Source organism: Bison bison, unplaced genomic scaffold, assembly GCF_000754665.1.
Source record: "Bison bison bison isolate TAMUID 2011002044 unplaced genomic scaffold, Bison_UMD1.0 scf7180017864492, whole genome shotgun sequence".
In the NCBI taxonomy this organism is placed as follows: Eukaryota; Metazoa; Chordata; class Mammalia; order Artiodactyla; family Bovidae; genus Bison; species Bison bison.
The window spans coordinates 1,849,334-1,860,085 of record NW_011495051.1 but is presented as its reverse complement, the minus strand read 5'-3'; the positions used below and the strand labels follow the sequence as shown (position 1 = coordinate 1,860,085).

The following is a 10,752-nucleotide window of genomic DNA, read 5'->3' as shown; positions in this document are numbered from 1 at the left end:
GTTGGGGCTCTGGTGGCTGGAGGACCCCCTGTCCCACCTCCCAACCGCTCCGACCTCGGCACTGTGAGGCGCATCCTGAGATGGGTGTTTCCATGGAAGGCAGGAACCCTGGCCGGCCCTCCTCCTGGGCACCCTGCCAGGAAGGGGAACTTCCTCTCACCTTGGAGGGCCTTTAGGGTGGTGCCGGTCCAAGACAGTTGGGCTGGGGATTAAAGTGTCTCACTGCCCCCCAGAGATCTGGCCGGAGGCCCCCTGCAACCCCGCATTTGGTGGGGGCTGGACTCACCCCTTGCAGCCAGGTTTGGGGTGGTGGGTAGGCAGGGAAGGTTTGCGCGAAGGAGGGACCCCGGGCTGTGAGTGTGTGGAAAGGGCGTTCCGGGCGAAGGCGGAGGCGCCACGCTCTGAATTTTCAGGGGCTGGGATTGGTGAACCACCGACGTGGGCCAGGACCTTCAGGACTCACACGTCGAAGCAGTGCGCCGCCGATAGCAGCCACCTCTCCGCCACCAGCACAGCCCCGCAGCGGTGCTCCCGCCGCCGCAGCCACAGGCTCACCCTGCCACGGCCACTCCCCGCGGCCCGCAGCACTGCCGCCCACGATCCGGGTCAGCGCCGCAGCCGGCGCCAGGCCGCAGTCTGCGAAAGAGGCAGGTGCTCGCTGGTCAGAGGGCCCGTGCCTCCTCCATGCCAACTGTCCCGCCCCACCATGGAGCCCTGCCTGGCTGTGCTAGGGTGGAGGAGTGGGGTAGGAGACCCACCTCAGGAAAACGCCCCACCCACGGGACACTGGGCCTGGTCCTACCAGCGCCTCTTCTGGTCCCAGATGTTTGAAATGCATTTGTTTCCTGTACCCTTAGCCTTGGCGCCGCACCTCCCCAGCTGGGGCTCCGTGCCAGGATCCCCTCCCATCCCGACTCCTCTCAGGCAGCCTTCAGTCCCCAGGAGTCCAGTTCCCTGCTGCTCCCAAGCCCTCGCATACCCAGCGGCTTCCCAGGAGGCCCTGCCTGTCTTCCTGGATGCCGGCAATGGGCTCTTTACCCGAGTCCCAGTGACCTGGGGTCCTTCCCAGGGTGTCCCCCATCCTGTGGACCCCCCCACCCCCAGCACAAGGTGCACCCTCAGAACAAGAGAGTAGGAAGAAATGGGTGGTTTCAGGGGGTGCTGCAGGGCCCCCATCACCAGCTGAAGGGACGCTCAGGTTACACATCTGATTCTGTCCCCACCACCCAGCTGTTTCCCCTGCCCCCCTCAGCAGATACAGAGGCTGCAGGGAGCAGAAGGGCTCAGTGCCCACACCTGGAGGTGGTGACAGAGGGGGACCACTACCTTGGCCCACCTGACCCTATCTGGAGCTTGCCTGGGACCAGGAGGCCTGGAGAATTCGGCCGAAGCTGCACCCCTCTCCTGGAAACACTACCCCCACGTAGAACAACATGGGCCATTTCAGGGTTCCCTCCACCTCCCGGCCCCATGGTAAGAACTGTAGCTATTGGAAAATTCCATAGGCGTCACTGGGCTGGAGACCAGACCCAGCCGCAGGGTTAACAGGACACAGTGTTTTTCTGAGGGCACACTGCGGCTCTGCAGTGTCAACACCCTCCTCTGAGCAGCCTGCAGGAGTCGCAGCTAGCAGAGGTCCCCTTGGATCCAGAGGAATCACACAGACTCTGACCTGATTCGCAGGGGCTCTGGGCTCAACGTCCCACCTGTCTTAAACTTGTGGTCCCTGAGTGGAAGCCAGGAGGCACGGGGTGCAGATACCCCCACCACATACACACACACACGTGGTCTGCTTGGCTCTGGGCTCACTCCAGCATGCCCAGCACCTGCTCTGTCCCCACACCCCACAGCGCTGGCCTCTCCTCTAGTGAGTTTCCCCATGGTTCTTTGGGGGTGTGGCCTGCCTTGTAGTGAGTCCATAAACCTGACTTTGTGGGTGCAGGTCTATGTCTGGGGACTTAGGCCGCCTGGGCTCTGTGAATGTTGGGGGTGGTGGAAGTGGGGACAGGCCCCATTCTCCCCCAAAGCCTAGGATACTGCCTCTGGCATCTGGTTCAGCCACAGAAAATTGCCTACAGTTGATGGGGCTTTTATTTTTGACCCACAAACACAGCAGTTTCATATGTTTCTGATTAATATTTAATAATGTCCCAAACAAGCCCAGGGCCACGTTCTCTGTCATGACATCTTCGGCTACTTACTGCCGAGTTGTCCCCACTTAGACCCTAACGGGATCCTGTGGGACTGGCCATTAACATGTGCATCTGCAGAGTCGGGGCCACAATGGGTTGACTTCTCTCCCCTCCGAAATTCCTAAGTGGAAGCCCTGACCCCCAGGATGAGACTGTTTGGAGATGATTACAGTAAAATGAGGTTATTAGTAATAGGGTGGGCCCTAATCTGGTACAACTGGGGTCCTATAGGTTAGGACACAGACACCGACAGAGGGGAGACCACCTGAGGACAGGGGAGAAGGCAGCCACCTGCCCACACTGCCATCTCCGACTCCAGCTTCCAGCACCGGGAGACGACAAACATTTTAGGCCCCCAGCTGGGTCGCGGTGACACATCCCCACGACAGACACAATAACCTGCCACCCACAGGCTCCACTCCATCCCCCCAGGTACCTGGTAGCTGGGCGCCCACCGTGGTCTTCGGAGCTGGGGGCAGTGGTGTCTGGCCCCTAGGGGTGGAGGTCACAGTTGTGGTGGTCCTATCGGCAGGTTGACTGGTCACCCTGCTGGTGGCCCAGGGAGTGGGTGTGCTGGCCATGACTCCCGGGACTGTGAGGCCTGCTGTCGTCCTGGTGGCATGACTGCTGGTGGGCATCCTCATGGTGGGCAGCGGGGCCGTGGGGAGCAAGTGGGAGGACATGGTGGCCAGGATCCAGCCCTTGAGCCGGGTGATGCGGGTGTACACACCCGGCTTCTTGACCTGCGCACAGCCGATGCCCCAGCTCACGATCCCAGCCAGATAAAACACACCGGGTGTCTCCTCACAGGCCAGGGGTCCCCCAGAGTCACCCTGGAAAGGAAGGCAAAGGGCTGGCTGAGCACCCAGCATCCTCACTGTGGAAGTGCTGCCAGGCCCTCCCACATGCCCACGAGTGCAGCAGCTCCTCAGTGGAGCCAGCCTCACACCCAGGCAGGACTGCGGGACCTTGTGTGACCTGGAGCAGGTCACCCCTCTGAGCTGAGATTGCTCTTACTTTTGCCTTGGCAACAAAACATCAGAAAACCCTGAAGAAAAAAACAGCCCTCCTAAGGAATAATATAAAATGGGAAAAAGAGGCAAGTGGTGCTGGGAAAGCTGGACAACCACATGTAAATCAATGAAGTTAGAATTTCACTCCTCACTCCCTACACGAAAATAAATTGAAAATGGCTTAAAGACTTAAGTGTAAGACATGACACCATAAAACTCCTAGAAGAGTTAACATAGGCAAAATGTAAACCTTACCAATGTTTTCTCAGGTCAATCTCCCAAGGCAAGAGAAATAAAAGCAAAATTAAACAAATGGGATCTAGTCACACTTTACAAGCTTTTGCACAGCGAAGCATAAAATGAAAAACAACCTATAGAATGGGAGAGAATATTTGCAAGCGATGCAACTGACAAGGGCTTAATCTCCAAAATACACAAGCTCAGTACTACAAAATAACCCCATCAAAAAATGGGCAGAACACCTAAATAGACATTTGCCCAAAGAAGACAAATGGCCAATAAGAACATGAAAAAATGTTCATCATCACTAATTACTAGAGAAATGGAGATCAAAACTACAATGGAAAAGTGAAAAAAAAATGAAGTATCACCTCGCACTAGTCAGGATGGCCATCATATTTTTTAAAAATCTACAGATAATAACATGCTGGAAAGGATGTGGAGAAAAAGAAACCCTCTTACACTGTTGCTGAGAGTGTAAATTAACGAAGCCACTCTGAACAGTAGGGAGGGTCCTTAAAAGATGAGAGTCGCCATATGATGTAGCAGTCCCATTCCTGGACAATATATACAGGAAAGGCGAAAAATCTAACTGGAAAAGGATACATGCACCCCAAAGTTCATAGTTCACAATAGCCAGGACATGTAAGCAACCTAAATGTCCACTGGCAGGACCGGGTAAAGAAGATGCGGTACGTACATACAATCGACTGTTACTCAGCCACAAAAAAGAATGAAATCGTGCCATTTGCAGCAACATGCATGGACGTAGAGATGATCATACTAAGTGAGATGAGTCAGACGAATATCATGTATCACTTATATGTGGAATCTAAAATATGACACAAGTTACAAAAACAGACTCTCAGAGAATATACTTGTGGTTGCCAGAGGGGAAGGGTCAGGGAGGGATTAACAGATATACACTACTAAACAGAAAACAGATTACGGATTTACTGTATAGCATGGGGAACTATATTCAGCATTTTAAAATTATGATGGAAAAGAATATGAAAAGTATATGCATATATAACTGAGTCGCTTTGCTGTATATCAGAAACCAACACATTGTAAATCAACTATACTCCAGTAAAATGATTTTAAAGCATCATGTTTGCTGTAGGTTTCTGTTGTGTTTCAAATGCTTTTCTTCTAATTTTGAAGATGATCCTATTTCTCTTCTTCAAAGTACAAATGCGTTGAATAACATTGACAGAGTCTCCTGTGTGGAGCCGAGATTTTTGAGATCGACTCACCTTGGTTGTGATGTTTTTCCTCCTAATACCCTAGTAAATTGAATTTGCTTTTTGTTAGGCTTTTTTGTGTCTATGCTTCTAGGTAACACTGGTCTGTGCATTTTTTTTCTCTTTCTTTATATTTTTTTATATTTATTTTGCCACATCGCGTGGTTTCTGGAATCTCAGTTCCCTAACCAGGGACTGAGCCCCAGGCCAGGGCGTTCCCTGGACTTCTTTTCCCTGTAAGTGTCTCTGGCCCTGATTGCGTGGTCTAGCTAGCTTTTTATGTTCTGGATCCAATTGGTTTCCCCTTAAAAATGGGTCACCCACATGTCAGGTGTGACAGGGTGGTCATTTACATACTCATGTATTCTCAGTTAACATGTGCTAGGCAGCCTTTTAAATCAGGACTTGTCACGGTCCCTCTCAGCCGGGTCCCTCCTGAACTCACCTGGCAGGAATCCACCTTGCCCTCCAGGAAGCCGGCGCAGATCATCCTGTCCGTGAGCGAGAAGTTGTAGAGGGCGCTACATGCCTTGTGGTCTATGATGCCCACAGACGCCTGCTGCAGGAGGTCAGGCTTGGTGGCTGCCAAGACAAGGAGCACCCACCCAGGGCCATTTACAGAGGGCTCACTGTTAAGCGAGGGCTTCGCTCTGACCACAACCGCACCCACCCACAGGGAGGCGCGGAGGCTCGTGTCCTCGCAGGGATGTGTGTTAAGTCACATAGCAAGACAGAGGTAGACCCCAGAGCCCAAGAGCCTCACCATGGCCCACAAGCGGGTTCCCTAGCACCGTGGGTGCCCTGCAGGGGGCTACTCAGACTTCAAAGAAGGCACTAACTCTTGGTGGGGGGCTATGCGTGGTATAACAAGGTCCCCCAACTTTTTTCCACAAAGAGCCACATAGTAGATACAGTCCACTTTATGGGCCAGTCTCCATGGAGACCACTCAGCTCTGCTTTTGCTGCCCCAGGGGGCCATCTATGAGTGAGTGGGTGTGGCTATGTGCCAATAAAACTATAAAATAAAAAGCAGCTGCCTTAGGCCGGAGTTTGAAACCCTGAGGTAGTGGAAAGGTGAGTGGTCTGCAAGCAAGGGGATCAGAGCCCCAGGCCAGGGGGCACGGGGAGCTCACCGTTGCCCTCCTGCGTGTTGCCCCACCCGGAGATCACACACTTGCGGCCCACAGGGAACTTCTGGATGGCCAGCGGCAGGCAGACGGGCTGCACATACTTGTTGAAGACCAAAGGCCTGGCCAGCTCCAGCACGGCCACGTCGAAGTCCAGGATGCTGGGGTTGTACTGGGGGTGCAGCACCACCCGCCTGAGCCCCACCTTCACGGGGCTCCCGCCAACGCCCGACAGGGACGCGGTGCCCAGCTGAGCCCGCACCAGCTCCACCTTCGTGCTGCCAGGAAGGGGCCGCTTAGACTCCCCGCCCCCACCTCTGCAGCCCCCAGGGCACCAGGCAGAGCTGGGGGACCCAGGCCCCGGGGAGGGTGAGGCAGGGAGCCCCCTGACCCCGGGCCTCATTTCCTTCTGGGACAAGAAAGTATGAGAGGCCCCCACGGCTTTGTGACCATCAGAGGTCAATGCTGCCGCCTTTGAGCAAAGGGGAGAGGACTGTCCCCTCAAATACTTGGCCCCTGTGTCCCCTACAGACAAGGCTCCTCCCGGAAGCTGCTCCCCCAGAGTCCCCTACTTCTTCACGCTGCCTCCCAACCACCTCACCCCATCTGCATCTAGACGTGAGCCTGGTGGGGAGGGGAGGCCGCTCCCCCCGCCAGCCCTCGGTCCTGAGTGGTCTCTGAGCACGTGGGGATTTGATGGTGGGGGGCCGCCCGGTGATATCGGGGGAGTCAAGGGGGCCTTACTGGTTGAAGCAGTGGGCGGCAGACAGCAGCCAGCGGTCCCCCACCACGGTGGCTCCGCAGAAGTGCCGCGAGCCCTCCTTCAGGCTGACCTGCCAAGGCACCTCCCCCAAGGAGGCCCCAAGCCCCCCCACGATCCGAGTGGGCTTCTCCAGCGCTGGTCTGGCCCCACACTCTGCAGGGACAAGACAGGAGGGTCCAGGCACCTCAGCCTGCTGGCGTCAGGACCACCCTGGTTCCAGGGGGACCCCGGGTCTCTGGCTGGGAAGTGGCACATCACACAGATGAGGAAACCGAGACTTAAGGAGCCCTAAGTGCTCGTCCAGCGGGGGATGTGGGTGAGAAGAGAAGGCAAGTTCGTAAAGGCCCCGGTCCTACCAGCCTCAGCGCAGCAGACACACATCTGCAGCCCCTACAGCACAACCCAGGCGGCTCAATGGACAGAGCTGGTTATATGGAGCTGGGGGCAGGGCAGGTGCAGGCGGTATTTAAATGAGGCAGAGTTTGGATTGGTTCTCAGCCTCGCAGGTCTGTGGGACCATAAAGAGGGGTCAGCATCAGATGGGGCAATGGGATCCTGGACGTGGATCCTCGGAAACCACATGGTCCAGACAGGTGGAGAGTGCATATGCTGCCTGTGGGTGCCATGTCTGTGATAGCCTCAACTCAGCTTCTCTCTGACCCTGCCCACCCCCACATTGGTCACTGGCCCCCTGCTGAACCTTCAGGATATTCTGAGTACACCCTCCTGGATGGCCTGAGTTTTGCTGATGCTCGGTGACATCTGACTCTGCAACCCCATGGACTGTACCCACCAGGCTCCTCTGTCCATGGGATTCTCCAGGCAAGAATACTGGAGTGGGTTGCCATTTCCTTCTCCAGGGGATTTTCCCAACCCAGGGATTGAACCCAGGTCTCTTGCATTGCAGGTGGATTCTTTACTGCTGAGCTACCAGTGAATCGGGCAGTAAATGTGAAGGCTGACCACATGCCTTTGCCCATGCACTTGACAGACATCACTAATCAATCACCCATCTCTTCCCCAGAGTGCTTCAGAAAGCCAGTACCAAATCCATCCGACCCTGTGCAGAGCAGACACACACTGCTGCTGTCTCCCCAGAAAATACCTTGTGGCTTAGAAGCGGTGGCCAAGTCTAGAGGCATAGTGCTAGGGGCCAGTGTGGGTTTGGTGAGGGTGTCAGTCACCAGGCTCTTGGGGCTGGTGGGCCAGGCAGTGCTGAGAGTGGTGGAGGCGAGAGCCACTGTGGGGGCTGGAGGCTTGCTTGCAGAAGCGATGGTCTCTAGGATCCAGTCCCGAAGACTGGTCACTCGGGCGTAGACCCCTGGATGCTGGGCTTCCGCACAGCCGATTCCCCAGCTCACGATGCCAGCCAGGAAGAACCTGCCGGAGGACTCCTCGCAGACCAGGGGGCCCCCCGAGTCACCCTGGGAGACAGAGGCACACCCTCAGGAGGGGTTGGGGCTCCCCAGCCACATCTGGCCCCAGATCCAGAGCTACAGGTCACAGGGGGAGCCCTGGTTGTGGGATGTGTTTCCTCACAAGCTGAAAACTCACATCTCAGAACCTCAGTCTCCGCCTCAAAAAATACAATAGGACACTTGGACTCTGGATCTCTAAGGCCTCTTTCAGTTCCACCACTGGCAGTTAAAAACCCAGCCCATATAAACAATATCCCCTCCTCTCCTTAGCCCCATAGATCTTGGATAGTATCACCAGTGGCTTAGGAACCTCCAGTCATCTCACAGGCAGCCACAGCATCCTCCTGTCTTGCTTTCCTTTGCCTCCTCCTCACACCCAGCTCACCGTGCACTCTTACGTCCTTAAACACAAGCACTCTCCTGCTATTTCCCGATGTTTTCTCCAGTCTCCGCTCTCACGTGGCAACCAGAGCTCATTAGCAGCCTCTCCCCACCCACCAGGCCTTCGAAAGGACAGCAAAGATACAAACTAAAAAGGAAACCCACAGCCATGTGACCAACCCAGCAGAGGGTCTTGGTGGTGGACCAGAGACAGAAGACCCCCCACTTCTGGGAGAGGGAAGCCTCGGGTGGGAGGATGAGGGGCTGTTCCCAGGACCTCAGGGGCTGGTGGGGCGTCCCCTGGGGCCCCTGGCCCCTTTCCCAGGTGCTGGGCTCACCTGGCAGGAATCCACCTTCCCGTCCAGGTAGCCAGCACACACCATCCTGTCGGTGAGTGAGTGGCCGTATAGGCTGGTGCACAGGGCCTGGTCCAGCAGCTCCACAGTGGCCTTCTGCAGCATTTCCGGCTTGACCACTGCTCGGGACGGGGAGAGATGAGGGGGGAGCACCCCAGGACCCCGGCAGTCCACACCCCCGAGCTGGGAACCTGAGCTTGTTTCCCCACCCCATGCGGTCGACCTGCTGCAGCCCCAGCTCAGAAAGGAGCCAGGCCCACCAGTGCCCACTGACTACCCTCCCAGCCTGGACATCTCAAGATTAGGCTCCTCCCTCCCCTCCCCAAACCTACCCACCCTGAGCCCCCACTTCCCTGCTTGAAACTTTTCTTAGCCTGGCAGTAGTCCTATCTTGACTAAACATTAAACCAAATTAGGTAGCCTTCCCTCAAACCCTCCAGGGCATTTCCCTACCCCCAGCTGAACTGAATGCCCAAGCCTGGATCACCTATCCTGGCTACCCCAGGCCCTTTGCACATGCCATTCCAGCTGCCTACAAGGCTTGTCCCTGTGGAATCTGTCTGCCTTCTTCCTTTCATCTCCTATTTTAAATTGCAGCCCTCTGCCCCTGCCTCCCTGCCTGATTTTACTCCACTTGGTACGTCACCATCTGTCACTTTTCTTGTTTACTGTCTACTGCCCCTGAAATTGTGCTGTCCAACACAATAGCCACTGGCCTCGTAAGGCTATTTAAATGCAGACTGAAGCTCATCACGATGAAATGAAACGGAGAATTCAGTATCTCAGTCACGCCAACCCCGGTCACAGGCCTGCTGACTCCCTTAGTGGATGGCACAGACATGGCGGGTGTCTGCCACCGACAGAAGTTCCAGCAGGCAGTGCCAGCCTGGACTGGGGGCTCCGTGTGGGCAGGGGTCTCTCTCTGAATGGCCTGCTGCCCAACCCCTGGAATAGGGATGCCTGATCTTATATTAGGCACCACCATCTCAGGCCCTTTCCTAAAGATGTCCCCGACCCCACCTCCTTTTTGTTTCCTTCCTAGCACCTCTCACCATCAATCACAGTTGATCTGACATAGTTACCCCTACACTGATAGTGAACCTGCCCCACCCTCCCAGGGCCAGGCTCCCCTGAGACCCTGGTCACAGCCAATCCACACATAACCTCACGACAGTTCGTGTGTTTCTGTTTAGAGACACCTCACTTATCCTGTGTTGTTGATTCACTAACAGGGAGCTCACAGTCCATAGTGCAGCGCTATAACCCTTGCCTGAACAAAGCTCATTGAATACATGGATTTCTTCCCTATGAGACACATCCCAGCCTTCCTGCGCTTAGGACCCTAGTCAGCACGTCAGCTCTATGCTTGGGGCCTGTTTAGATTTAGTCAAACTTGCCACAGAAAGCACGAAAATGAAAGAAAAAAAAAAAAAAACCATGGTGGTGAATAGACCAGAAAAAGGACACCAGTTTCCAGTCTCAGCAGAGCCAAGAAGGCAGGGGGTCACCAAGCTCCGCCACCTCATTGAGAAGATTCCGCACATTGTGGATGACCACAGTCCCCTACAAGTGTCCACCTGGGGGGACAGATGCATTTTCGCAAGTGGATGAATTTGCAAATACCGAACTCGCAGCTAACCAGGCCAGACCATGTGATGTTTGCTTGGTTGTGCTGTGCTGGCATCCTAGCTGCAGGAGGTGGGTGCTTACGGAAGTTCTCCTTGAGGTAGCCCCAGCCTGAGATGAGGCACTTCTTCCTTGGTGGGAAGATGTGTGAGGCAGCCGGCAGGCACACGGGCTGCACGTGCCGGCTGAAGGGCAGGGGTCTGCCCAGCTCCAGCACCGCCACGTCGAAGTCAGCTGTGTCCGAGTTGTAGGATGGGTGTGTGATGATCCGGGCCACGCGGGCCCGCACCGTGCTGGCCTCTGAGCCGCTGAGGTAGGTGGTGCCCACGTAAGCCACCCACTCCGGGGAGTCCTGGAATCTGCGGGGCAGACAGACCCTGGCTCAGAGGCCC

At 55.7% G+C, this 10,752-nt stretch overlaps 1 protein-coding gene across 1 annotated transcript in view; it reads right to left on the bottom strand.

The window, feature by feature from the left end:
* Positions 1-10,752, bottom strand: part of TMPRSS9 (transmembrane protease, serine 9) — a 30,279-nt gene that overhangs the window by 1,295 nt on the left and 18,232 nt on the right. Inside the window, 9 exon segments of the mRNA XM_010828432.1 lie at positions 464-555; positions 557-636; positions 2,629-3,025; positions 5,135-5,271; positions 5,823-6,094; positions 6,561-6,732; positions 7,685-8,003; positions 8,717-8,853; positions 10,445-10,719. Coding sequence (XP_010826734.1) covers positions 464-555; positions 557-636; positions 2,629-3,025; positions 5,135-5,271; positions 5,823-6,094; positions 6,561-6,732; positions 7,685-8,003; positions 8,717-8,853; positions 10,445-10,719 — 1,881 coding nt within the window.